This window comes from Aureobasidium subglaciale (genome assembly GCF_000721755.1).
Source record: "Aureobasidium subglaciale EXF-2481 unplaced genomic scaffold scaffold_18, whole genome shotgun sequence".
NCBI classification, from domain to species: domain Eukaryota; kingdom Fungi; phylum Ascomycota; class Dothideomycetes; order Dothideales; family Saccotheciaceae; genus Aureobasidium; species Aureobasidium subglaciale.
The window spans coordinates 488,388-514,271 of NW_013566977.1; the positions used below are offsets into that span (position 1 = coordinate 488,388).

At 50.6% G+C, this 25,884-nt stretch overlaps 13 protein-coding genes across 13 annotated transcripts; 5 read left to right on the forward strand and 8 right to left on the reverse strand.

Annotated features, from left to right (window-relative positions):
* Positions 1-131: 131 nt before the first annotated feature.
* Positions 132-545, reverse strand: AUEXF2481DRAFT_31634 (uncharacterized protein; the record flags this gene model as incomplete). The annotated part of the gene is made up of 1 exon (XM_013486105.1): positions 132-545. The coding sequence occupies one exon, from the start codon at positions 543-545 to the stop codon at positions 132-134; it is 414 nt and encodes a 137-aa protein (XP_013341559.1).
* A 521-nt stretch (positions 546-1,066) lies between these two features.
* AUEXF2481DRAFT_7134 (uncharacterized protein) lies at positions 1,067-2,104 on the reverse strand (the record flags this gene model as incomplete). The annotated part of the gene is made up of 4 exons (XM_013486061.1): positions 1,067-1,145; positions 1,202-1,895; positions 1,950-2,001; positions 2,060-2,104. The coding sequence occupies 4 exons, from the start codon at positions 2,102-2,104 to the stop codon at positions 1,067-1,069; spliced, it is 870 nt and encodes a 289-aa protein (XP_013341515.1).
* A 514-nt stretch (positions 2,105-2,618) lies between these two features.
* On the forward strand, positions 2,619-3,933 carry AUEXF2481DRAFT_7135 (uncharacterized protein; the record flags this gene model as incomplete). Its single annotated transcript, XM_013486062.1, has 2 exons — positions 2,619-3,304; positions 3,399-3,933. 2 exons carry the CDS (start codon positions 2,619-2,621, stop codon positions 3,931-3,933), a joined length of 1,221 nt encoding a protein of 406 aa, XP_013341516.1.
* Positions 3,934-4,449: 516 nt separating this feature from the next.
* On the reverse strand, positions 4,450-6,544 carry AUEXF2481DRAFT_31637 (uncharacterized protein; the record flags this gene model as incomplete). Its single annotated transcript, XM_013486106.1, has 2 exons — positions 4,450-4,678; positions 4,731-6,544. The coding sequence occupies 2 exons, from the start codon at positions 6,542-6,544 to the stop codon at positions 4,450-4,452; spliced, it is 2,043 nt and encodes a 680-aa protein (XP_013341560.1).
* A 541-nt stretch (positions 6,545-7,085) lies between these two features.
* On the reverse strand, positions 7,086-8,819 carry AUEXF2481DRAFT_81807 (uncharacterized protein; the record flags this gene model as incomplete). Its single annotated transcript, XM_013486198.1, has 5 exons — positions 7,086-7,751; positions 7,806-7,935; positions 7,993-8,233; positions 8,287-8,521; positions 8,573-8,819. The coding sequence occupies 5 exons, from the start codon at positions 8,817-8,819 to the stop codon at positions 7,108-7,110; spliced, it is 1,497 nt and encodes a 498-aa protein (XP_013341652.1). The 3' UTR covers positions 7,086-7,107.
* Positions 8,820-9,382: 563 nt separating this feature from the next.
* Positions 9,383-9,856, forward strand: AUEXF2481DRAFT_7137 (uncharacterized protein; the record flags this gene model as incomplete). Its single annotated transcript, XM_013486063.1, has 1 exon — positions 9,383-9,856. The coding sequence occupies one exon, from the start codon at positions 9,383-9,385 to the stop codon at positions 9,854-9,856; it is 474 nt and encodes a 157-aa protein (XP_013341517.1).
* A 707-nt stretch (positions 9,857-10,563) lies between these two features.
* On the reverse strand, positions 10,564-11,369 carry AUEXF2481DRAFT_67987 (uncharacterized protein; the record flags this gene model as incomplete). The annotated part of the gene is made up of 3 exons (XM_013486190.1): positions 10,564-10,856; positions 10,909-10,993; positions 11,043-11,369. 3 exons carry the CDS (start codon positions 11,367-11,369, stop codon positions 10,564-10,566), a joined length of 705 nt encoding a protein of 234 aa, XP_013341644.1.
* A 482-nt stretch (positions 11,370-11,851) lies between these two features.
* AUEXF2481DRAFT_99945 (uncharacterized protein) lies at positions 11,852-13,773 on the forward strand (the record flags this gene model as incomplete). The annotated part of the gene is made up of 3 exons (XM_013486242.1): positions 11,852-12,496; positions 12,554-12,733; positions 12,784-13,773. 3 exons carry the CDS (start codon positions 11,852-11,854, stop codon positions 13,771-13,773), a joined length of 1,815 nt encoding a protein of 604 aa, XP_013341696.1.
* Positions 13,774-14,343: 570 nt separating this feature from the next.
* Positions 14,344-15,974, reverse strand: AUEXF2481DRAFT_67947 (uncharacterized protein; the record flags this gene model as incomplete). Its single annotated transcript, XM_013486185.1, has 2 exons — positions 14,344-15,816; positions 15,870-15,974. 2 exons carry the CDS (start codon positions 15,972-15,974, stop codon positions 14,344-14,346), a joined length of 1,578 nt encoding a protein of 525 aa, XP_013341639.1.
* A 423-nt stretch (positions 15,975-16,397) lies between these two features.
* AUEXF2481DRAFT_42439 (uncharacterized protein) lies at positions 16,398-17,937 on the forward strand. Its single transcript, XM_013486148.1, has one exon. It carries the CDS (start codon positions 16,428-16,430, stop codon positions 17,886-17,888), a length of 1,461 nt encoding a protein of 486 aa, XP_013341602.1. The 5' UTR covers positions 16,398-16,427; the 3' UTR covers positions 17,889-17,937.
* Positions 17,938-18,412: 475 nt separating this feature from the next.
* AUEXF2481DRAFT_42440 (uncharacterized protein) lies at positions 18,413-19,762 on the forward strand. Its single transcript, XM_013486149.1, has one exon. The coding sequence runs from the start codon at positions 18,676-18,678 to the stop codon at positions 19,675-19,677; it is 1,002 nt and encodes a 333-aa protein (XP_013341603.1). The 5' UTR covers positions 18,413-18,675; the 3' UTR covers positions 19,678-19,762.
* A 1,601-nt stretch (positions 19,763-21,363) lies between these two features.
* AUEXF2481DRAFT_42443 (uncharacterized protein) lies at positions 21,364-23,170 on the reverse strand. Its single transcript, XM_013486150.1, has 3 exons — positions 23,104-23,170; positions 22,765-23,053; positions 21,364-22,706 (listed from the first exon to the last, which is right to left on the reverse strand). Exons 2-3 carry the CDS (start codon positions 22,830-22,832, stop codon positions 21,536-21,538), a joined length of 1,239 nt encoding a protein of 412 aa, XP_013341604.1. The 5' UTR covers positions 22,833-23,053; positions 23,104-23,170; the 3' UTR covers positions 21,364-21,535.
* A 600-nt stretch (positions 23,171-23,770) lies between these two features.
* Positions 23,771-25,753, reverse strand: AUEXF2481DRAFT_42445 (uncharacterized protein). Its single transcript, XM_013486151.1, has 4 exons — positions 25,497-25,753; positions 24,998-25,241; positions 24,397-24,784; positions 23,771-24,344 (listed from the first exon to the last, which is right to left on the reverse strand). The coding sequence occupies exons 1-4, from the start codon at positions 25,661-25,663 to the stop codon at positions 24,178-24,180; spliced, it is 966 nt and encodes a 321-aa protein (XP_013341605.1). The 5' UTR covers positions 25,664-25,753; the 3' UTR covers positions 23,771-24,177.
* Between the last annotated feature and the right edge of the window lie 131 nt (positions 25,754-25,884).

Genomic DNA, 25,884 nt, shown 5'->3' on the forward strand with positions numbered 1-25,884 from the left:
TACGCTGATTGATATACTCGGTGACACCAACGATTAGAGCAATGACATCAGCGAAAACAACTACTGTAAAGACAAAGACGCTCAGATCTATCGAACGCTTCAATGCGAGACCCAAGATTACTCCAAAAATATTAATGATCACAATAGCGATAGCTCAAGCCCCTATCTGAATTATCAGCATCTTCTACTTGTAAGGGACGCATTGACAACCAACATTTTCGAAGCCTATCCTTTCGCGTATTCTTTCCCTTCTCTCTGCCGCGGATAAACAACTGGGTCTCCCTGTACACCATCCATGCATCTTCGCTGCCAAAGATATCGGCGTATACACCTGGTGGGTAGGCATTTAACTCGCGACCCGTTCCTAGCTTCCACTTGCTGGCTGTTTCCCTTGCATGCTGTAGTGGAGGATCTCGAGTAAGGACCAGAAGACCGGCGATGAAGTCGCGGACATCGTCTGGCGTGGCAGTAGGTTGTGGCGGAAGAAGTGATGAAGTCGCAGCAGCCGAGTAGAGAGGCAGCTTTTCATCAGACAGTGCGGTCATGATTGTTTCCCGACGATGGCTGTTGTTCGATGATGGAAGTCGAGTATAGAGAGACCCATGTGATGTTACGATGAGGTGAAAGTCTGAGGCGCCGACTCATGATACAGATATATATGTATGGTAGTCGGAAACCCAAGCCTGGAATAAGGCCGACTCGGCACAGCACCCGGGCTGTGCTTTTTCAGATCGACCAACACCATGCCTGTTTAGTACTCCCTGACATGACTTGGTCCACTTCTGTTCCTTTGTCCTCACTTGACAAACGCATCCTACTAGTGGGTGCCTTGTTGTACAGGGAACCTAGTATGAGAGTAGCGCTGGAGAAGGACAGAGGCTGTAATCTAGGAACAACGCTCATGGTTGAGAGGAAAAGGCGATTGTTACGGGATAAGTTGGTATTGATAGAAGAAGTGGTAAGAATGAGCCTCCTGAAGAACAGAGTGGGATTTGCTTTGCTATGACATTTGGCTTCAAGGCGCCTAGTGATGAAAGGAGAAGAGAATGAGGGACGCTGTCAGGCTCTACAAGCCGAAGAACATGCGCATCATCTTACCATCGTCATCCTTGTGGTCCTTGTCCTTCTTTGCTGGGCTGTTGTGTCTATTCGGAGAATTTCAGTATGGATATTGAACAAGTCGCGTTCAAGGATGACTTACGCAAAGAACAGAATCTTGATGGCCAGGGCAAGACCAAAGTGTAAAGCGACGACGACAATCAAGAGAATTTTGCTCGTCTTGACGTCGGTAGCACTGAGCACGGGGTAAAGGTTGCGGACGAGGAAGACGAGCGAAGCAGCAAGACCGACGGCGACAAAGACCCAGTTCAGAATCGAGATGGGCGACCAAGAGATCAAGGCGACGGGAATCCAGATCAGGTTCGCGTAGCCGTATAGGCAGACACATTCGAGCAGGTTTGCAGACTCTGCCCTGAACCATTTCAAGGCAGCCCAGAGAGCAACAGGAATGATGAAAGTGTAACCATAAATCAAGCCCGCAGCACCAGACAACAGTGTGAAGTCGTAGATGAAGTGTTTTTTGCCCTCCTTTGCCAGATACTGCGAGATTGTTCCAGTGAGGAAGAGGATGACGACAACGGTAGTAGCGATCCAGAAGGGGCCATACAGATCGGGGTTTCCGTCTAGCACATCGAGGAAGTTCGAGAGAGGGAAAATGGCAGCGCGACAGCGGCGAGCGACTTCAGAAGTGTCGACATCGAAGAACTGAGCGTAGAAGGAGATGCTCCAGAGGTAGTGCTTGCTACTCGTCACCGAGGGGTTGCCGTTGCTGGTGGGCAAGAACGAGTTGTTGCCGGGGGGAAGTTTACCACGCGTCGACGTCTGTGTTTCGAAATCTATCGCTTTTCGTCAGATGACATGCTCCCGACCGGGCGAGGTTGCAGACTCACTGGATGAGTGGAATTCGAGGTCCTCTTGCAGGTCGGTATGACCTAGGTCTCCCTATTGGTGTCGTGTCAGCTGCTGGTATGCATAGCCATGAGCGCATTCATGAACCGACCTCTGCATCAACGTCCACAACTACGTCGTAGCCTCGGTTTGCCATTGCGATAATTGTCTATGTGTGTGATCTAGCAGCCTAGATCATTGCATGATGCATCCCCTTGAAGCTCAAGCTCGGCGGACACGTTCGCGCGTCCATCCAAATGCTTGCGCGTCGGCCCGCTTCGCCGACACATGCCGATCCTCCGACCTTCTTGTCCTCTTCCACCTCCACTCTCTTATCCACCTATCCTACAATCATGGAATCTCAGTGTCATAGGAATATGCCATAAACAGTCTAGTATAAGTGCTCATGGTAGATATCACGTGGCAACCAATCGATATCGCTCTATCATGACCAGAGCCTGTAGGTGCATCCTTCTTTGTGTTTGTAAATTGTGACATGTGAACCGCATCCGGACAGAATTCACAGGACACCCGTCCTCGAACAATCGGCTGCGTCGTTGAAGACCTCAGTCAAAGGAAGACGACAAGGAGCGAAGCCTTCAGCCTCTCTTGATCATCACCATCGATGCATATTCTGCCATCAGGAGCGAATGACTTCGGACTTCATTTCCATGTTTTTCAAGGGCAATAAACGCAAGACAATCGTGGACAACGACGCCCGCAGTAGTGATGTAAAGCGGTCTTTCTTACGCAGGATCACGCCCACTCCCTACATCAATCGCGCGGACCCAATACCTTCAGAACTGAGCCTCGAGTATCTGAACGAGAATGACTACATCAATCTTTCGTCAATCTCTGCCCCGGATCCTGGTTTCGGATATGGTAAGCACACTACGCCAGCAGTTGCATACCGTCACTATAAGAAGACGAATACAATGCCAGCCAGTGGTGAAGTCATTGCGATCGAAGAGGACCTTCATATCCACCCCATCTTCTCCAGGGACATGTGGGAGACACAGGAGATTGCCAGTGCTTCCAATTCACACTGGGATACCTTGAAGCCAGTATGGCAGCTCGCTACTTTGCTCTTAGAGGAGAAGGTCATGTCAGGCTACTTGGTTGGCATGCTAGATCGAGGCTCACATTACAAGATTGAGATGTCTGACGCCAGCCCGGAAGTCTACTGGTTCCAGGTCAAAGAAAGACCATCGAAGCAGGAACTCTGGCTCTTGTGGGAGGACATATGGGACCTGAAGGATAGTATCAGGTTTGCCGCTCTCGAAGTCATAGAAGCCAAGGATCATGACGTGTTTGGTATCTCACGGGTAAATGATTCACGTCCAGGGTTGAGCAAGAAGTATGATACCTTCCTTCCTTTCGTCAGCTCATTTCTGCCGACACCATGATTATTTTTGTTTTCGCTTCCAAGTAAGTGCTGACGCAATGCACAGTGGCGTAGGCTCAACGATCCTTATCAACGAGAACATCCTCAACATCCTAATATCTAGAAACAAGTCTTCTCAATTCTCCACCTTTTGGATCCCCGGTACCGATGACCCATCCGCGGACCTCCGTCTCCAATATTGCCTCGCTGCAACTCTCGTTCACGAGATCATACACTCTCTCTGGTTCGCCCGATTTGGTGCTCACGTCCGCGAGCCCTTCTATCGCGATACTCGCTTCGCAGAATTGGGATGGCAGTTCGAGTCCATGCTGTTCGATGGCGCCATAACAGCCATTTGCGATAGGCCAACTTTGGCCTATGGCCTCAATATCAAGGATTGGCCAGGTAGTATCACAAGAGTCACGTATCCGCTGTTGCTAAACTACGGATGTCAAGGTAGCAAGAGGGCAGAGCTGTTCCCAGTTGACATGAAGTGGATAGCCCAGTTTTGGAAGCAGGACTTTTGGGACAAGGTGGAGAAGCACGGGTCTAGTCAGTTTATATGTCCGAGGGCTGATAATGGTGTATACTGTAGAGCTTGATATGTACTTAGGCTTCGACTTATATTCGCTTTACATATTCGATGCGTATATTGTGGTTGAGATGACTAGTTCTGCCAAGTCCCTGTGGTTGCTGAAAAGACCCTGGCTCCAAGTAAAACTGCCAGACTTATTCTTGAGAAGTATTGTCGTCGCTGGAGATTGGACTGTCTGACTCTCTTCAAAGCTTTCTCACTCCTGAGAGGTCATTGTGCATCTCTAGAGCCTGGTTTTATCGAGTCGATTGATGGCGGAGAAGGACGTCAAAGGCCCCCCACGAACAATGCTGCACCCACATTTCTGCGTTGCGAGACACAGCATTTTGGTGAGAAGCAACGTCATGAATAAGAAGCGGACTGTCATCAATTCTTCCATGTATGGTTTCATATCCTGAAATCGATCTTGCATTTCTACAGCTCGATATTCAGTAGTGACAGGCTCCACGCTAAGGGGTCAGAACAGTGACAGACCTTATACCTGTCAATCATTTGGCAGAGGATGACTAGATCTCTGTTACGATCATGATCCATTTGTCGTATCCAACGGTAAGTCCCAATGACCCCATGACACTGCTGAAGGCGTAAGCCACTGCTGAGGGTCAAGATGATCAAAAATTTGATCCAGTCCGCTCATGGCGTCGTCAGCTGCACTAACTAAGGCTTGTACCGTGCCGTCAGTCGAGATTGCAATCTGCGCTTGAGACGCCAGCTCAGAGTTTTCCGTTTGCATCGAGAGACCCAGCCCGGTACTATGAAACACAAGTAAGTATTGTTACGCGTTCGATATGAATGAAGACTTACAGCAGACGGCGAAGTATAGGTGCGGCCCGTTGACAAACCAGACTTAGATCTGCTAGATCCTCGAAGCGTCGAACACAGTCCTTGAGCAAACGTATGTTATCCGATAGATCGGCATTTGGTTCACTCGACTCGGAGATCGTAGCAATCAACACTACAGCCGCGTGAAATGTGTGAAAACAACCCAATCCCCGATTGTACCACTGAAAAGGCCCAAATTCGGGATTGTTATGCAAAGACGAATGCATTTCCAATAATGCTCGTGAGCTCTCAGTACTCCTCAATCGCGCATGCTGCTGCTGGACGGGGTCCGGAGATCCCTGCATGAGTATGCGTCGGTGAAGCAATAATGCGAGTTGATGGGAAAAGCTGTGCAAGATCTTGAGATGTATCTTGTGATATGATGAGAGCTCATCTTGTCGTGAGTGATACTGGTATATCGAGCTCCAAAGATCCCGTTCTTGGATCAAAGCGTTGTCCAAGTCGGTAATGACTCTAGGATCAACTGTGGCGGCGTTCAACACTCTGGAGCAAATTCTGCTTCCAATATCGTAGAGACGAAATTTGAGAAGTAGATAAGACATCTGAGTCGCTCGTCCGGTGTGTATCGGCAACGACGTGGAGTCAACTGTCAAATCGAAGTCATTGACATCTGCTGGCATACGTACGGAATAATGAGAGCTATTGTAGTGTGGTGCAAGGTTCCGCATTGACGTATTTTGCAACGTGCAAAGCATCATGACACAAGCCCAGCACCTCCTTCGCTCCTCGCATTCTACGAGATTGAGGTTGAAGCTCGCTGGGTCTATATGACAGCCCAGCGAGAGTGCCATATGATATGTAGAGCCCAGTAAGGTCCAGCTTTGTCCATGACTGTGATTTATGCCATATATCAGAATGATCAAGGCCTGCAAGGTTGTAATATTGTGTCTCCAGAGGTAGTTGTCCATCTCGAGACACCGCATTGCAGCTGCTCTGTATCTCTCAGAAAGATCGCGGATCTTTGCAGAAACACTTGGCCGCCTGCTCAGGTCATCCAGAAAGTCACTGTTCGCGTCGCAGGCACTCAGAGCGGTACTGATGATAGCGAAAAGTAACGCAAGCCAGGCCGGAGATACCGACTCTGGTTCATGTTGGAAACGTGCATACTGTTGATGAAAAGTAGGGTCATGCAAGACGTGAAAAAGAGGAGAAAACGACTCGAAGTATATGTCTTTCAGCCGTGAGCATAGGCTTGAAGGTGGTAGCATGGCCAGAACATCAGACGTTCTAAGACCATTCGTCATATACTGAGTTCCAAAAGGTGAGACATCACTTTCGAAACGGTCAGGACATGTTTCGTCGTCTGGCTCTGTTGTTGGCCAACATGGAACGAAACGAACGTGACCAGATGCTGACGTTTGTAGGAAGCCGTGGCCGCCAGGCATGTTGTCTGTCGTAGCAGTATTGATGCGGAATTGATCTTCGATCGGGGCAAAGTTATTAGAGCCGTCTTGAGTTTGTCGTTGCTGATTCGCGAGCATCCTTTCGATTCGTGCGATTCGTGCAACTAGATCTTCGTCTGTTGACTGTCCTGGTGACCGGGTAGTCGATATAGGCGAGATAGGCATTCCTGGCCCCAGATTGATAGATGAATCTCGTGGTGGTCGCTGGGCGAATGAACAATTTGCTGGCGGAACTCCGCGTCTCTTGCAAGTGCCACAGGGAATGCCATCACGAGAGCATCGGATCTTGCGAATACGACATGGCTCACAGTTGATGGGCATGCGTTTCTGACGACCTTCGCGCATATTTGGAGTGTTCGAAGCCGATAACATGTCGATGCACAAGCGCAGGTTGGTGTTAGATACCTAAGTCCGCCTCCTCAGTGTCTTCTCCGCACCCCCGCTCCGCGGCGTTAAGCTTTTGGGTGCTCCGCAGAGGCGAGTGATGGGGTCCGAGGCTTTTGCAACCATGATGGCGCCGACTAGGAGTACGCAACCTGGAAGATGTCGCATTATATGCCAAGTGCTTTTGGTCCACGACACGCGTGGCGCCGAGCACGCATCTCTACATCTCGCCCAAGGGGTCGTACAATAAGATTCGTTGGTCAGGAGTTCGTTTAGGGTGACATAATGGATTACAGCAGATGTCTGTCGCATTGCAAGCATCCCTCTTGAAAATCGAGTCTTACCATGCTTATGTCAAGGCACTGTACCTTCTCGAGGCTGAGGGATGGTTATCAAGATGCTCTGCGACGTGCTTTCATGATGGCAGTGGATGGTCTATCAGAGATAAGCACATGTCACGTGCTCCGGAGTTGACGCTCCAGATTTCAAAACAGCTGTGCGTTGGTGCAGGTTGCAGAGTTGTTTAGGTGAAACATCGCATATGAATCCTATCAATACTGCTTCTGCATCGCCCTCTCAACATCTGGATAATCCATGTCCGGAACAATGACATGGTTATTATGGTCCTGTCCTGCCACTGGAGGTGGAATGTATTCCTTCCGACCGGCCTTGTGAACTCTGCCATTGATGCAGATGATGTTCAACTTCGAATGATCCTGCAAGATGGTTATATCGTCCAATGGATCTCCGTCCACCAGAATACAGTCTCCAAAGAAACCTGGCTGTATCTTGCCGAGATCGTCGCTACGCATCATCAGCTTCGCGACACCGGCTGTCGCCGCAATGAGAGCCTCGTGTTCTGTGAAACCCAACAGCTTTACAAAGTGCTCCAGATCACGAGCGTAGGTACCGTGAGGAGTCCAGGCAAATCCGTAATCCCCACCGGGGAGAACGACTATACCTCGTTCATGCATTTCTCTCAAGCCAACGATAGCTGCATCTAGCTCGCGCTTGTATCCGACCTTCTCAGCCTGGGCGTGACTATAGCCGAAGGCCTCGGCTTCGTTGAGCGTTGCGATCAACCAATTGATTGCTGGTGCCACTATGTGCTTTGTCTTTGCCGCTTCTAGCATGTCCATGCCTTCGTCGTCGATATATGAAGCATGGTATATGGCTTCGACGCCATGACGGACACCTGATCAGAGAGTCAACAAATTGGCACAGTACCGCGAAGTACAATCGTACGTACACATCTTGACCGAGTCTCGGGCTCGAGCGTGGGCACACAGGCGTTTACCATGCTTGTGTGCCTCGTCAACACAGGCTGCGGTCTCTTCATCCGTGAAGTAGCAGTCCTGGGCAGAGCGAATCTCTGTGATCTTGAGCACGAAGTCAGCATCGACAGACCGCCTCCGGAGATCTCAGTGTTCACTTACCTCTTCGCCAGACATGCTAAGCTTGATGTTATCAACCCCGAGATCGACATGGTGGCGAATGACCTCTCTCATTTCGTCCGGTCCATCTGCGAATGCAGTGATGCCTGCAACCAACTCGCCGTCTCGCCGCGCCATCTCCTTGCCGTTTGCAAGGTATCTGGGCCCTGGAATATCACCAGCGTTGATTGCATCTCTGATGACAACGTCGAGTCGGTCTTTTGCTGAAGCTGCACCGAAACACCTTTGCAAGCCAGTCAGTGTCTGTTCGCCCTGTGCTCGCTCGGGCTTGCTTACATGGTATAGCCTGAGTCTATGAAGCACTGGGCACTTCGCATCGTCAGGAGTGTGTGCTCTTCCACGCCTAGATCCCCCAGGCGATCGAGATCACCTCCGTTCCACGTGAAATGAGTGTGAGCATCTCCCAAGCCTGACATCAGCGTGCGGCCTCGACCGTGGAAGACTCGGACTTTGGAATCTTTGCGAAGCTCATCGACATTAGGAACAGTGCCGACGTAGGTGATGCGCTGGCCTGCCACGGTATCAGCTTCATGATGCTCCTAGATTGAAAAAAGTATCATACCTTCGATCAAGACGTCTCCAAGGTATGGCTCTCTGCCTGTGGAGTCAAGGATGTTGACATTGAGAAACAAGATCTTGGAGTCTGGATGAGTCCCCTGAAGCTCATAGTCCTTGGGCTGCAGACTTGTATCCCACGAGACATCCTCAATCCATTTGACGTTGCGTGGTGGTAATGTCTTGCTAAGTTTTGGCTTCTCACTCGCGTCTCGTGTCACAAATGAGTCTGTTCTGTCGGAGTGTGGTGCCATATTTGTGGTGCTGGAATGTCGCAAATATGTTCATCACTCGCAGATGACTGACTGCTCATTTATGTATCGAACACCCGCATGGTTCTCGAAGGTTTGGGAGCACTCCGCGTGATACAGCCCTGTAGGACGGGGAATGAGTGCGGGGTGCATGGGATGGCGTTGAGCCATCTCCAGTGTCTTGAACCTTAGCAAGATATCTCCGCGATCACCGCCCATTCCGCTCTTGGTCCGCCTCGGTGATTCGGAGAACACTCGAACCCCTCATCAGTCTTCTTTCCCGCCATCGCCGAGCTCTGAGGTCGCCTTCGGCTCGGACTCCTGTCCTGATTCTACAGACACTATCAAAGTCTAAAGGTACAGACGTCTGCGTCCCATGCTCTTAGATAGCCCTCTGGAGATCTCCGACCCCTGGACGTTTCGTAGGCTGGTATCTGGAACGGTTGGAAAGCTTCAGATCATTCAGAGATTCAACTTAGACAACTCCATACTTTGGGTACCATCAAAGTGTTTGTCTTTCGCTGTTACATTCCTTCTCTCGCAATACAACGTCCCACAGAATCATCATGGGTTGGCTTCAGCTCAAACGCAAGGCCACCGTGCTTCCTCTTCACACCGTTGCTACCACAGAGGAAAATTGCCATCCTGCTCATATCGAGTGCGTCGTCATCAGCACTGCGCAAACACTACAGTATCCACTTCTCCCAGAGGATGTCCCAGACACCGAGCTACCTTATATCCCTGCAACTACGGTGTTAGACAGGACTTTGAGAAACGGCAGACTTTGGATCGTGGTTGACGACATCATCTATGACTGCACAGATTTTGTCTTCGAACATCCTGGTGGTAGCACAGTCATAAAGAGTTTTGAGGGCAAGGATTGCACATGGCAGTTTTGGCGATTTCACACTCGAGAGCACATGAGAGACTACGGTAGAGCCCTGCGCGTTGGCAGGACCAAAGGCGTCAAAAATCCATACAAGGAGCCACCACGATACGTAGGTCTTAGGAAGATGGGTTTCGCAGACGATGATTGGTGATGTTTCCACGGCACCAAGCAAAATGGAATACCGTCACACCGCCCCGGTTGTTCACTATCCGTGCTGCGCAGCATCAGTCCATTCTGAATCAAGATTTCTCCCTCTTCTACAGCTAAAGACTTCGCGACTGGATGTATCCAATGATGAAGCCGTTCGATATACAACATTATACACTGTCCCTTTACCTTGATATTCGGAATTGCCGCGAAAAGTCTACAGGGTCGCGGTTCGCATGCGACATTCAAATCAAATCTCGAGAGCGTTGCCCTTCGTATGCTCAACAGCTTCCCACAATCTCTCGACCTGGCGTGTTGTGTTATTTGGGATGCAAACGTACACAGTGCTTTCCGACACGAAGTTGTGCCATGCGAGAGCGCACATCACGCTATCAGTCTTCTGAGTGTTGTGAGCTACCACGACTATGACACACAGATGAGCAAGAGAACGGAAATAAAGGGCAATGTGTTATATGCGAACAGACGTATCCGGCGCTCTAAGTGTGTCGTTATGGAAGCCTAGTCCGTCACCGCACAGATCCTACAAATTACTTCCCACGCTGCTCAAGTATGATGCACTGTAAAGGGTCTTTCTTGGAGCTCTTGCGAGGCTTCAAGTCTGCTTTGTCATAGCAAATGTGGGTAGCTCGATTGGAGTCAGCCCCCCAGCCCAGAGTCCAGCACAACCTGCCCAGTCTGATTGAAGTTAGTTCATCGTCCTAAAGTGGAGAGTACAGATGTCAGGAAAGACTCACAGGCACAGAAAGCTACCACGAAACCAACAGAGTTTGCGGCTAGGAGAGTATTCGGACTGTTTAGCATGTAGCCGCAAGCCAGAAGGATAAGCTCAATGTCCAGGAAGAACAAGGTGAACCACAGCACCCAGGAACTCCGCATGGCTGCGATGGTGAAGATGACGGTGAGGATGAACCAGGCCCAGCAATACATGCCGAGAGCGTTGTTGAAGTCTGGACTCAGTTTTCCAGTAGAGGCGTCGATGTAAGCTAGGTCCCAGGTCAGTCTGTGCAGAAGATACACCTTAAAGGGCATACCTACAGGCTAAGATACCTGTTCCCGGGATGTAAATCATAGCATACGAAAAGTTGAATGCTGCGTAAGAAGGGAAGACTGTGGCACCGAACTGCTCCGTGTGAGTAGGTACATCAAAAGGAAGAATCTCGCGAGCTTACTGTATTGCCAGCCACGAACTCCATGATTCCGGAGATGAATTGACACACTCCTCCGAAAAAAAGCAGCACACCGACAAGCACATTTGGAGTCTGAATGTTGCGAGCGTGCACACCAAGGATTGAGATCAAGAATATACCGGTGGCAAAGGAAAGCAAGCCTAAGGGAGCGGGATTGGCGAAGGAGCGATGAACAACAGGTAAAGAAGGCTGAGAACGATCATCAACATGGCCGCCCGCTGTTCTCATCCGCTCCAAGTGTTCCACATCACGGCCACTTTCAATCTTCGGGATGTGGTCGTAAGTCTCGGTCGCTGGAGAGTTGGACATGGTGGAAAGAGTTGTTGAGTGTGAGGATTTGAGTGATCCTCTCATGATCTAGGTCTGAGACTCTATATAGGGATTTGCCCTCATGGCAACCAGTACCAACACCCTCCACAAGGTTCAGCTCTCGTTTGAAACCATCTACCCCGCTCTTCTCTGCCCCTCACTAGCCCCCTACGAGTGCGAAGATGTAAGTAGCCTTTGGTCTTCACATGGCATGGAGCACAGTAAGAAGAGAGCAGGCTCACGAGGACGTCAAATAGGCTTTGTGTACAATGTCCGCCATGTCCGCCTTCTCCGCGTGCATACCAAAGGAAGGTGGGGGAGACGGAGTTACCAGAAGGCGGGGTCGCAGCTGCCCTGACAAGGAAGTCCCAGCTTGAACATTGCATGTGACAATGATGCTCATAGAAAATAAACCCAACTTCATTCGCCGTTCTGCAAACCTAGAGTACAACACATACACTGTCTGGTTTCCCGAGTTCTCGATGACTGCCGCAAACCACACCAACGGCCGGAATGGCATCAATGGTTCGAATGGAACCACAATTGACTCGCTGACGAACTATGTCGCTTTCCAGATCAACGGATCCGAGAGAACCTCTATTGGCCACTACGATCTGGATAGTGATAGGATTCAACCGCTTGCTTTTGCCTCGGGTACGCTGCTCCAGAATCTCTACCAGGTCATCGAGATTGGAGAATCTGGCATCATCCCATCAGGTGAAAGCATATCTGCTTCATCTGTCAGAATACTCCCACCCATAAGTGGTCGAGATGTGCTCTGCGTGGGCAAGAACTATGCAGAGCACGCGAAAGAATTCAACGGCTCTGGTTTTGACAGCTCCGACAAGGTTGATCAGCCTACCCATCCTGTCATTTTTACCAAGCGTTTTACCTCAATAATTGCAAACGGCGAGGACATCTACCCTCATCCTGGCTTCACCGAGACGATTGATTATGAGGGAGAGATTGGAGTCATCGTCGGCAAAGCCGGCCATCAGATTTCTGAGGAGAGTGCCATGCAACATGTCTGGGGCTATACCATCATCAACGATATGACTGCTCGTGAGAGACAACGCGATCACAAGCAGTTCTACATTGGCAAATCGCCAGACACTTTCTGTCCAATGGTAAGTGTACTATCTTGACCTGCGAGTCGGATTCGAAGTTTTGACCGACTGTGCCAGGGTCCTATTGCTGTGCCTGCAGGAAAGCTCGACAAGACTCTGCGAGTCCAAACCAGAGTGAACGGCGAAGTGCGACAAGACGCCACCACAGAGGATTTGATCTTCAGCATTCCTTTCCTGATCAAGACCATGTCAGAAGGACAGACCCTTATGCCTGGAGATGTTCTGGCAACGGGCACAGTAAGTTGTGAACTCCTCACACATCTACATACAGCTGACACAGAATCAAGCCCGCCGGTGTTGGGATCGGCAAAAAGCCTCCTACCTATCTGAAGTCTGGTGACGAGGTCACAGTGTCAGTGGCTGGACTAGGGTCACTGACAAACCGCATCGGCGGTCAAGACTCGTCGAACCCTACTGTTTCTACCGTTCACGCCATGAGCCACATTCCCTCGTCGAACAAAAAAGCTGTTGACTCCAACGGTCTGACAAAAATCGACAACAAGATGCTACACTATCGTCAGCAAGGATCTTCGTCAGGAGAGAATCTTGTTTTCGTTCATGGACTCGGTGGTACCATGGATTACTGGACGCCCTTGATCCAAGCATCTCGGCTGGACCAAAGCCACAACCTCCACCTGCTCGATCTCGAAGGACACGGCTTGTCTCCAACCTCTCCCCTGAGCAGCCTCAGCATCGAATCTTTCGCAGCAGATCTTAAGGGCGTCTTCGACCACGCAGGAATATCCTCGGGCACTACACTGTTCGCCCACTCCATGGGCTGCTTGATCGCTGTCAGATTTGCCTTGGACAATCCTGGCTTGATCAGCAAACTCGTCCTTGTCGGTCCACCGCCATCGCCTCTGCCCGCCGCAGCTAGCTCGGGCACCCACGCAAGAGCCTACACCGTCCGTACCAAAGGCATGACAGCAGTGGTCGATGCCATCGTCACAGCAGGTACCTCTGAGAAGACAAAATCTTCAAACCCGCTTGCAGTAACTGCAATTAGACTCTCTCTGCTTGGTCAAGACGCAGAGGGCTATGCAAAGGCTTGCACTGCTCTAGCCAATGCTACAAATAAATTGGACTTTGCGGCTGTCAAGGCATCAACATTGATCATAACTGGCTCGGAAGACAAGGTATCGCCGCAGCAATTGTGTGAGGGATATGTCCAATCGCTGCCCAAAGGGAGCTCGCTAGAGGTCTTGAGTGATGTTGGTCATTGGCATGTGTATGAAGATGTCGAGGGGGTGAGTCGTGCTGTCTCGAAGTTTCTTTAGAAGCTGTATCTAGAACATATGGTAATCGATCTGGTCTTTATTTCTTTGTCCCCTGTTTACATACTAAATTCGGCCGCTTCTGCCCCAACGCCCTGTGATACGCACGCAAGGGCGATTATGAAAGGAGAGGTCAAGCCACTCATTGATGTGACCAGTTGCGCCGCGAAACACCAGCAAAAGTTGATGCCAGAGAGATTAGGTCCCAGGGAACGCGACCGCAATGGCGACTTTGTGTTAGAGATGCGTGAAGAATTAGGTATGTAAACTTATAGGCTTCAAAGGTTCCAGAAGGAAGAATTGGACGGAGCATTGCAGGCACGTCGCAATGTGTCCAGATCGATCGAAGAAGAATGTCTCGATATAAAAGTTAATCGCATCCTCTGCGAGTGTAGATAGGATCAATGTCGTAGATTTGTGTATAGTAATGATGCCTCTTCACTGTCGGTATGTTGCATGTGTCTAAATCTCCCTCTTCCCTTTCATATCCCTTGTATGCCTGACCAATCTCCCAAACTCCCAAATGCAAAATCAAATAGGTATCTCAAACACATCTTCTATCGTCCTCTTCTTCTACTTCTTCATGAAACCCAATCTCTTCTCCCTAGCCTCTACGTCTCTCATTTCCTCATCCATGACAGAGTTGAAATGGTCGGCTCCATCGAGGTAGACGTGATGTCCAGCTTTACGGATGATAACGACTTTAGCATCGCCATTCTCTCTCTTCTTTTCTTCCTCCGTAGCAGTGGAAAGAGCTTTTTGCTTTTCAGCTTGAATCTTTTCTGCAGCGGCTTTTCCACCGTCTTTATCCATCCAGTCGTTCTCGCCGTACATGAGGACGACTGGGATACCAGTCTCGCGGACCCTGGATAGACCGGTGGGTGTGGAAGAGGTATCGTCGGAAGTGGGTGCGGAGTGGGATTCTGAGATCCATTGACGGCCGACACCTTGAATTCGACGGATCAGGGGGCTGCGGGCGAAGGCTCCGGGGGCGAGGATGTAGGCCAGAGCGTATTCGCCTGAGCCGCGTTGACGGAAGAGAGAGTAGCTGTAATCGTGTAGGGCTTGTGATTCTTCTGAAGGGAGGTGGCTGAAGCGGCGGCTCGTCCAGCCCGAGACCAGACGTGGACCCAATGGACCGGACCAGCGCACGAAGGAGAAGGGAGAGATGTTTGCGTCCCAGAGAGTGGTGAGCCACTTGGGCAGAGGCTTCTTCGGCGGCTTGCCGCTGTTGTTGGCAGCGTCTTTCTTGGCTTTTGCGTTGAGGAAATTGTTGTTGTCGCCAGTCTTTGATGATGCGGGAATGTCTGGATTTGTAGCGTTGGCAGTATTTGTTTGATCTTGAGTGAATTCGTTGACCATTGTGGAGTCTTCGGGCTCTGGCAAGTCGGCATTCACGGCATAGGGGTCTTCGGGGATACCGACGGGCGATGCGAGAATCAGCTTGTTGAGATGGCCAGGATATTTCAAGGCATAAGCAACGGCCATGTAACCACCCATGCTGTGGCCGAGCAGAGTGAAGCGGTCGATGCCCTTTTTGATGCGCCATTCTTCCAAAGCGTCGATGAACCAACTTTCGGCCTCCTCGATCTTGCCTTGACGATCCTTGGCGTGGATCTTGAAGGGTGGACGCGATGAACGACCCATGCCGAGCATGTCCAGAGCGTACAATTTCCAGCCGGGCAGTCTCGAGAGACTCTCAAAGTTGCGGTAGAAGAAGCCAAGGCCAGCGCCATAGCCGTGGATCATGACCAGATTATTGTCGACTTGGTCACCGATTCTCTCGACAGAAAACTCGTTCAAGAAACGACTCTTTCCCGCCAGTTCCACCAAGTCCGAGTTCCATTTACGAGGGCCGTAGGGGTCGTTGAGAGTGGATGTTATGACGGGATCAGTCTGACGGGTTTCGTCTCTTGTGATGTCCTGTGTCGAGGCGTTGGTCGAGGCGGGAGCTGAGCCAGTCTGGGTGTGAGTTGGCGGCTTCTGGAGATAGGGGATGAAGGAGAGGACACGATGTTCGGTCACGGCAGGAGAAAGACCAGCCCACTTGGCGAAGTTAGTATGCGGTCAGATTGAGAGCAGTGGGAAGAGAGACACACCCATTGACTAAAGCCATCCTTGTAGCCCAGTGGGAAATAGCCAGGCTTCCCTCCAGTCCTGCTTGCTTCGGAAGGAGTGTCTTTGGTGCGTTGTGAGGCCAGCATGGGTCGCTGGCCACCAGATCCCGTGTCTGAAGCCATCCTTGGGCCTCTCTCTGTTTTGACGGCTTGCGGTGGGTGGCGGTTGATGCAGAGGGCGTTGTTGAATGAATCGCTGACTTGGTTCCAGGCCTGTTTTCCAAGGCTGATGGTGGCGCGGCTGGCGCGCGAATGTTGTAATCGGCTAATCTTGAATGGTGTATAGACAGAAGGAACGAGGGGAAAAGCAAGAAGGAGCGAGGGACAACGACTTTATTGTATCGAAAGTGAGGCAGGTGCAGGTGTGATGACGATGCACCAGGCAACAAGGAAGGACGGACTTTAGATCAGCCCGCAGTCCGGCGCCGCCGTTGAATCATTCTGATCCGTCATCCGTCATCCGTCATGCAGCAGGCGCATCAATTCAGAGTCACCTCTCCTCCTCGTCGCACTCTGCTACACGCCATCATGAGCTAAGCAATGTCGATGTCCACACTGGATCGAATCGTCAAGGGCGCCCCGCCGTCCGACGTCTCGCTCGACCAAGTCGCTCAGTCGGCCCGCCGTGGGAGCTCCACCACCACCCTGTCGCACTCGCACTCGCACTCGTCCTCGTCCTCGCGCTCACGCAGAGACTCGATCACCGCTCCTCACCCGCCTGCTTCCTCCCAATCCGACCCCCTCAACAGCCTGCCCTCGTCACCCGAGCAAATCAAGCTCAATCTCCTCATCCTCGAATCCTCTCTCCGCGCCCAGTACCTCTGCCTCGGCGCCCGCTTACGCCTTTACCTTGTGCTGATGACCGCTCTCGCTTTGTGGATCTCTACCTTTACATATCTTCTCTTCCTGCGTCCGCGCGAAGATGGTAAGGGTTCTGGCGGCTCTCCCTATTGGGTCGTCGACATTGCAGAACGCCTAGGTTGGGTCGGAGGTCTGGTCACTGCTGGTCTGGTCTGGGGCACTGGCATGTGGGATCGTGGCGTTCGCTGGCCGAGGAAATGGGTCAACATCACAAACAGAGGTCTACGAGGCTTCAATCTCAAGCTTGTCGTCATACGCGGTCCCTGGTGGAAAGAAGCCCTTGGCTATCGCTATTTCCTGGACCCTTGGGGCTGGTGGGGTCACGTCAAGGGTATGCGCTTCGAGTTCATGCCCAAAGACATAGAAAAATCTGCTCTCGATAACAAGGACAAGGTTGGCCTGTGGGAAACTGGAGGCCGCTATGGCTGGATTGAGGAGGATGTTGCTCCTGGTGGAGACGTCATCAAGCTTTTATTGCTACCCAAGCCCTTTTCACCAGACTTCCGCGAGGACTGGGACACCTACCGTCACAATTACTGGGAGAAAGAGAATGAGAGACGCGCTCAATTGCGAGCCATTATTAAGACGAGAAGGAGACAACTGGCAAAACAAGAAGGTGGCTGGCTTTGGTGGACTGGTTGGAGAGGATGGACTCGCCTGCGACACCCGACAAGGCCCAACCATGATCAACAAATTCGTATCCAGCGCGAAGCTCTTCGAGAGAAGCAGAGTTTATCCAACATGAGAGACAAGAAACCAAGACCGAGTAGCATCTTCAGAGAAACTAGCCACTCACGCTCGAGCTCGAGAAGTTCTACTCCCGAGTCGCTTGGTCGAAGATCCGAGGAAAAGCTACGTACAATGAGCAACAGCAACCTCAACCTTAGGAAGGAGCGACCCAAGCCAGCAACCGCGAGGCGCTCGAGTCGTCTGGCAAATTCCTCTGACTCTCGACCTGGCACACCCGGCTCCGTGGGAACTGCATCTGAGCACGAGACTTCACCGACCTCCCTGCATAATCGTGCCAGCAATCTGAGCATCAGCTCAAATTCCACTTGGACGAGCGACGTACTCAAGGAGGACACGCCACCAACTGATGTCGACACGCCCGACAAGGATCAGACGACGCCTAAGCTCTAGTCTTTTGATTGTTGAATATGATAACGCTTGCCTTTTTACATGCTCATGCTTGCCAATCCGATGAATGTAACATAGCCTACACGCTCAACGACATTCCTGCTCTGAGACATACAGATGACTTGACCCCGACTCAGAGGCGGATGTGAGACTTGTCACATGTCTGACTTGTACTACATCGACCTGCCATCCAGCCATCGAGCCATGTAGTCATCTCGCGCCCTATTCTGACCCTGGTCCAGCATCAGCCGTCAATTCGGTGAGAATCATGTCATTATGCCCCAAACAAAATATGTTCATTTTCTCCAAGTTTCGGAAGACTCGCTAGACGATCATGCTTCCGGGCAGACCGTGGTTGCTTACAGCTGTGCAAGCGAATTATGCCACTATTGGTCAAGCACAACAACTTTCACTTGTGACGCACTCTGCTTTGTGGTCGAGATCGTTATCCTTTGTCCCACTGGTTGATTGCTTTCACGTTCTTTCTCATCTCTTTGTGGTCACATTGTTGGATGCCTTTGTTCCGTTCCAACTACACAGAAAGCATCAAAGAAGCGAAGAAAAATGCTCTTGACAACTCCAGAAGAATCTCGGCCTCGCCAGAAACCTTGATAAGCACTCGAAGGCCACCTCCATCTCCTCCCTCCCCACCCAGAAACACTTCCACCTCAGACACTCACTAACTCACAGCATTCACTCCTCTCTGGCAGGCTCCAGAAGACCACAAATTACGGTAAGTCCCAAACCCCTCCCCCTCTTACTGACAAAACACAGAAGGTCTTCAGCAAATATGTCTATGGAGTATTTGTACAAGCCCATGTCATGGAGTGAATTGCTTTGTCAGTGCCTGCCTGTCCGCAACAACAAGCCTTCTGTCGAGCCAGATATTGAGATGCAAAACTTCTACTCTCGCAGATTCCCCTTCAACTCCACTCACCTCGGTCAAACCCCTGCTAACCCCGTCGTCCCTGATCCCGTTGCTCGCGCCAATCGCCCCGACAATACTCGCAGAAGACCTTACGACTCGCGGTGGACGAGAGATGACAGTGATCAGTGCCCTTCTGCTGCTCCGAGCAGAAGCGGTGCAAGAAACCCTGTTGCTCGTCATCTCTCCCGTAGCCCTGGACCGGTTGGTATGCGCACCCCTCCCCGTTGTGCAAACCCTTATTTGCCTCCTCCTCGTTATCCTCCAAACCTTCGTATCGCAGCCAACACACCCGATATGTTTGTTCACGACTCCAACTCTTCTCCTGGTGCTCCTGAAGCTCGTACCCCTGACTGGGAAGACTTCACCAGAGTCTCTTGGACCGATCCTGCTAGAGCTAGAGTTAGCCCTCCTGCTTCTCCGACTTCGGTTCATAGGATGAGTGGTGCTTTGCCTGGTTCTCCTACCTCTGACTACTCCTCATCTAGCCCTATCTGGGAGCTCCCTAATCCCTCTTCAATCTTCTCCTCTGACGCTGGTGTACGCACTCCTGATGTCAGAGCTGACAATGCTGCTCGTATCGCTGCTGTTCGTGTCCCCAGAATTAGTCCTAGAGCTGCTTCTTATGCTGGCATCTTGGACATTCAAGCCAGCATTGATGCTAGACGTTCGAGAGTTGGTTCCGCGACAAATGCTGAAGCTGCTCTTCCAGCCCCTCCTTCGCCCACGGGCTCTGTGGACTCCGTTGATTTCTTCTCTGGTGCTGCTGGAAGACCTGATTTTGGTGAGAGGGTTGAGAGGAGTGGTGGCAGACAGGCTCCGGTCAGACCTGCTAGGTACGCTGGTACTAGCCCTTATGTTGCTTAAGTGAATTTACTTTGCTGATGAATTGAGGTGAGTCGCTACAGTTGATGTGACAGATTGATACACACATAGCTTTTGATTAAGGTGGGTGATGTGACATGAAAAAGGCTCCGGTCAGCCTTTGTGCTTGTTTACTTAGGTGGTAGTGTTTTATCCTAAGTTACAAACAAAATTAAGAATTTGTTCAAATCTACTTGACTTTCGCTCTTCATCGTGATGTGATTTTGGATGTGTGTCCATTGTGTCGCCCAATGACGTAGCTTTTTCCCTCAAGGCAAGTGGCTAGAGGTCTGATCCTGGCTCGGTCGATAATGTGCAAGATTTGCCCAAGACAAGCTGCAGATGACCCATCCTTGCGATAGATCAGTTACAACAGTGTGTATCCTTCTAGTGCTTGCTGTTCACTGCGAGTCTGAGCGGTGCATGGCTGCCTATGTCATGTTACCGCGTTGTTCACTCGAGCCTCAACAATCAAATGGAATGCCCAGATGCGACCAACGCAAGATAATTGCCCCCAGTTCACTTAATACTGATTTGGCTCATGGTTGAATTGACATTCCCACTTCCGATATTGGCCATCTATCCAGGCGTCAGGAGCCCTCGAAGGATTTCCATCCTCCGGACCGAGACGCAGGCGAAGCAGGAAGCACGAGTCGATATCAATGTCAAGAGAGGTTCAAACAATAGTATCAACGTTGAGATGCAGTATATGCAACTAGTCGAGTCATTGCTTCCTTCTCGGTGTCTCGCTCTCTCCGGGCTGTGTCTACCGCGAACCGCGGAGGCAGGAGCGGCTGTGGGGGTGATAAACGGAGAAGGAAAGACCGGAACTTGACCCTCTGCACACCCCTTGACTCGTGGTCGTTATCTAGACCATTACAACTGCTATCATATGATCATTCTTTTCACTGTTGTATCTCTTTCCCCCCTCGTACCCGACGTATTCTGCTTCGACGTTCGGAATCTGCTTCTCTTAACGCGCGGTTATCTTTTACACGGAAAGAACTACCGATGCACAGGTCCTCGTCGATCATTGACAGCCAGAGCCTCTTACCTTTTAACGAAACACTTCTTTTCGCTTGCTCTGAACTCAAATGCAAAAAGGGTCTCTTATTGCGACATGATTGAAAATGAAAACTTAGAGTGACTCGACATCCCTGAGTATGTGGAATAATGCTCCGATCCGCACGTAAAGAAAGTTGCTTATACGACAACTACGTACGTTGCCCGTCAGTTCTGCTCTGACGTTATTGCAAGAGCCTCTTTTTTATCCTTAGACTTTGTAACTGCGAGCATCTCCGTTATTATGCACACCGGTCTAACCGTCAAGAGACCAGAGATGCCATATGCGCCTCTCGACGCCGAGTATCAATATCTCCAAACATGCCAATGACGAAGGAACATGCACACATTGCCGGACTTGGCAGCCTGTTTGAGGACTGATAGCAATCGAAAGCTCTCCCCCTTTCTGTCGGCATTTTGATCCGTATATTGATGTGTTTCGGACCCAGTCGGCGCGTTGGACTTGAGGCGTTCGGGAGGATTCACATGTGAAAAGCTTCGGTATTGCTTTCGGTGCTCTATTAAACTTTTTGACATACGCAAAGCTAGGAAATGAGAGGTCGTACGTGAGTGATCGCTGTGTTGCGAGACGAACCATGAGATCGAGTATCCAGGCAGAATTAAATAGCAGCGGATGTAATTTTCGTATATTGATGTAAGTTTTGAGGTAATGCTATATACAAGTATGTACAAGAAAAAGGTGGTATATGTGGTGGAAATTGGGCTGTGCAATCAGACACGCTAAATGTGACAATAAATGTCTGCTGGGACAAAAGGAAGAATCGGTGGGAAAGCAGGTTCAGACAGGCGAGTCGTTTTGACTTTGCCGTAATATCGCTTTCGAGGGCTTCTGCGGCGTTGGCACAATCGAGGTTGTCGAGTCGCTGGTGCTGCGCCCGCAATCGCTGCTATTGCCCTCCCTGCTGCTACTGCTGCCTGGTGGTGGACCAGCCGGTGCCCGTACTGCCCATGCTTCTGCCCAGGCTGATGATGTGCCTGTCATTGAGTTGTTTTCTCTCTTCAGGCTCATAGTATCCTCGCTGACGTGAATGTCTGTTTGGCGGTGAATGCCCTCAAAGTCGTCCGGATCGGGCATAAGAAGGTCCAGATCGATTTCATCATGTCGTGGTTTCTTCCTCACAAGAGTTTCCACGCGCGTATGTGTCGTCGTATATGTCGGTGTGTACCCGTTGTAGGGTGTGTATGTGTTCTTTCCAGAGAAGCTGCCAAGAGACCTGAGTTTGAACATTCTTCTGAAAAGAGCCCAAACAAAGGCAGCATTGGCGGTCAGAAGTGCCGTACTAGACTCTCTGACGTACCAGTACGTCCATTGGACGCCATACGGTTCACGCCACGAATAAACCTTGTTGAGTATAGCACAGATGATGACAAAAGTACCCAGAGAGAAGATGCCGACGATTGCAACTTTCTTTCGGAGAGGTAGTCGTGTTTTGATGAACATTGGCAGAGCGACGGCAAGGATACAAATGTCAGAACTCAGGTTGAAGACGGCATTGAGGATGAGGTGATTGGTCGCTGCAGTGCATTGCTGAGTCGAAGGCACAGCCCAGTACATGGTGAATGGGCGGCACCACACACCGAAATAGAGGATCTCCATGACGACCCAGCTGATACCGACATAGAAGAACAGAATCTTGATCGCGAGTCTTTCTTTGGTACCGACGGTGAGACGCTGGTACAGAAACAATAAGCATAGCTTCTCACACCAGACGGTTATAATTTGACATTGCTCGACGACAAGCACCAGTTTGGATCCGTATTCACGGTCATGCACTTCCTGAGATGTCAGGCTGCTGACATCAAAGCCTGGCGGTAATAGGTTGGAATCAGACTTGGCGACAATGTTGATGGTGACGATCAATGTGGTATAGAAGCACATTGCAACAACGGTAATGTAGTCATCGGCCTGGAAGCGCTTGATCGTGCCGAGGCTCTGGTACCTCGAGATCCTAAACTGGAGTCAGAAACTGCATTGGGGATGGGTCAAGGTCGCAAGGGCTCAATCACATTCGACATATAACACACAACACCACGAATGACCACCAGATCCAGGTTTCGACTTTTAATGGGACCATGTTGATTATGATTTGACGGGCGTTTGGTAGGGCGGGAGAGTGCGGCTTCAGCAATATTCCTGAGGCGAAAGTGTGATCCCAGCCGTTTGCTTCGTGGTCATGTCGTGGCCAACGCGATGCCAGTATCCAAGGAGCGGCGTCAGAACAGTCACTCGAAACAACGACGACGAGGTGTCAGAAAAAGAGCGAGACGTGAGATTGTTTAAACGTAGGTGTGGGAGCTGAAAGGATTATCAAATGCCCGGACCCTACTGCAGAGCTTATTCCCTACCTGTGTCCTAATTCGAGAAGGACTCTAGCGTCACGCGTACCCAGCGGCCGCCCAGTAGAGATGTACATCCTGCGAACGGGGACCTTGACGAGAGAATCTCGCCACCAAATGGGCGATAAGAACATCACTGGCGTCTGCCAAGCACATCTGGCTTGTTGCTTTTGCATATGATGACAGCTTCCCTCTGTCGGCAATCCTCGAACAACACGCTGACAAGCAAGACTCTGCCTGCACCTGTGTTGGAAGATGTGCCGGCAGCAGAGAGAAAACTCATCATGCATAAGCCGCGACATTGATCTACATTGCAGCTACAGTCCGGTCATTGCGATCGCGCTTCCTTGGGCGTTGAGGTGGAGAATCAGGGACCGACACTTGGTACAGGGCAAGGACAAACGGGTCACTCCAGGTCCGCGGCCGATAGGAGCGCGACAAGATCCGAGAGCGGCCATGATGCCAAGCGCGCCCCAGACCAGAGCGCCGTCTCCATGATATGAACTCTAATGTCATAACGAATGAACCCGCCATCTAGATAGAAAGCCCCCAGATTGAGAACGTTAGTATTGTTGTGTGCCGATGTCGTGTCTTCAGCCTTGATACTCGGCTCGCGGCCTCATCTGTCAGAGTCAGTCAGCACGGCTGAGGTGTTACCAGCGTCAAATGAGGAAAGCGCACAAGCTGATTGACTCGTCTGGCGGAGGCGTTCGCTTCACTTGTAAGAGATGGAATCGATATTCAAACCGCTATCTATGAGATTCCTTCCACAAAGTCAAAGATAGGGTTATACCGCCGGTAATGATTGGTGCTCATTTCGAGAACTATTGTAAACGGCTTCCACGAGACCGCCGCTGAACGGAAGAACCTAGAACGATTGGAAGCCGTGACCTGGTTCAAGATCGATGACCGACAGTACTCCCTGAAACCATACCCGGAAGTAAGAAATGATAACGAATGATGATAACGCCTGTGCAAGCCCCGACCTCCGGACGCCGTGCACCTTGTACCGACTGATGATTCCCAAGTCCCCATACCGCGCCATCGCTTGATGCAAAAATGCCCCTTCTCCATTCTCCAGGTTTACTTGACACGATCTATGTAATCTTGGGTAGGTTGCTCATATTCCTGAGACAAGTAATTGCCGGCGTTCTTGCTGAGCCACTGCGTCATCTTGTGCAGCTCCTCACGGAGACGGCTCACGGCCTGAGAGTCCATGTTTGTGTGAGCAATCAAATCGGGCATTGACACTGGAGGTTTGTCAGAGAACATGATTCACGAACAAACGACAAGCATACTTACCAAACAGACGACATAGATGTTCCACTCCATAGATGTCAGTAGGCAGCTTGCCCGTCAAGTCTCCAGTGCCCTTGTTAAGTTGAGCATGGATGTCAGACCACTGTGGACGCTCGAAGCGGTACAGTAAGATACGTCCAATGCTTTTGTTAAAATACTCCTTGACGCCAGCGATCACTTCCTCAAGAATGTCTGCCTCAGCGCTTCCCTCTCTACGCTTTGAGCCTTCGGAAGCTGCGTAGTCTGCAAGGAATTGCGCTACTGGAGTTTTCGAAGGAAGTGGTACCAGTCTATTCTCTCTGGTCACCTTCTCCCAGTCGTCTACCAAAATAGCCTTCAGACTGTCAGGCATGAAAATCTTGATCGAAGGCCGACGAAGAAATTCATCCTCCTGCTTCCGTGGTTAGCATGGATACCGTAACAATTCTGTCAGAGCGACAACGATAGGCCGACACATAGAAACACGTCGGCATAGTGATCATTGTCTAGTAGTCGCGCTGTGGTGCGGATGTGTTCGAGTATTTGCGGCGAGGGGCAGCCCAGACAATCAGACAACCACACAAAATCACAAAAAGTCACGAACTTGCGAAAGACAATTACTGACCTTGTCGATGCCCTCATACTCTCTACCACGCTTGGTTCCGCGAGATGGTGCTGCAGGTGCAGTCCTTTCCTCGCTGCCTCTAGCAGATCCAGTATTGAGATCGCGCTTTCTGGTGACGGTCGCTGTCATGGGCTTTGCTGCAGCTCTGCGCTGTGCGTTCATCTCCTGTCTCAGATTCTTCGAAAGCTCAAGATTCTCGTCGTTGTACTTGCGAAGACGGTCCTGAGGTACCCAGTCATCCCAACTACGAGTTTTGATTAGCACAAATTCAGGCCAGCAAGTGTGTGAAGCAGAACAAATTTCGAGTCAAATCATGTATAAGACGCAAGTGGTAATGACACCAACTCTGGAATTACTCATATGAGTTCCTCGATGGAACTAAGATGGTTGTTTCGACAGCCGTGATGATATTGCCGAAGTCAGAGGCTGAGATGGCCACGACAGGAGAGACTTCGACTCGCAGAGGGATAACGAGTATCGCGAAACGTTGCAAACTCACGTGTTTTTCCATCCCTTGTAGTGAACCTTGTACTCGTAGGGCGATTTCTTGTCGCTTTGGTCAGTGTGTCGCGAATCGAGCACCTTGGCCTCGTATAGCAATTCGTGATGGAAGCAAAGCGCCTTTTCGTCTTTGCCATACATCGGTCCCGGTGCAGCTGGTGCCATGTTGAAGATTGAAGATGATTGAGATAATTCCACCGAGAGAGAACCGTGGTGGATACAATGTAGACCAGGATTGAGTTCTGAGGTTGGTCGTGAGTTGTTTGATGAGAGTGGTCTTGGGATTCACCAGGAAGGAGAGAGAGCGTGTTGGCGCACGGACCTCCGCGTTAATTCCACTCAAAAAATTGGAGTACCTAGTCAATTAGGTATTGGTGGCACAGCGG

What these genes read in the sequence shown, in the direction of transcription:
- AUEXF2481DRAFT_42445 (XM_013486151.1), bottom strand. Translation starts at nt 25,663, where the DNA reads ATGGCACCAGCTGCACCGGGACCGATGTATGGCAAAGACGAAAAGGCG. An exon ending in AGTATGAGGGCATCGACAAG is followed by an intron (nt 24,785 to 24,997) that starts GTCAGTAATTGT and finishes CCACGGAAGCAG; the next exon opens with GAGGATGAATTTCTTCGTCG. An exon ending in ACATCTATGTCGTCTGTTTG is followed by an intron (nt 24,345 to 24,396) that starts GTAAGTATGCTT and finishes ACAAACCTCCAG; the next exon opens with TGTCAATGCCCGATTTGATT.
- AUEXF2481DRAFT_42439 (XM_013486148.1), top strand. Translation starts at nt 16,428, where the DNA reads ATGTCGATGTCCACACTGGATCGAATCGTCAAGGGCGCCCCGCCGTCC.
- AUEXF2481DRAFT_42440 (XM_013486149.1), top strand. Translation starts at nt 18,676, where the DNA reads ATGTCTATGGAGTATTTGTACAAGCCCATGTCATGGAGTGAATTGCTT.
- AUEXF2481DRAFT_42443 (XM_013486150.1), bottom strand. Translation starts at nt 22,832, where the DNA reads ATGGTCCCATTAAAAGTCGAAACCTGGATCTGGTGGTCATTCGTGGTG. An exon ending in TTGTGTGTTATATGTCGAAT is followed by an intron (nt 22,707 to 22,764) that starts GTGATTGAGCCC and finishes ACTCCAGTTTAG; the next exon opens with GATCTCGAGGTACCAGAGCC.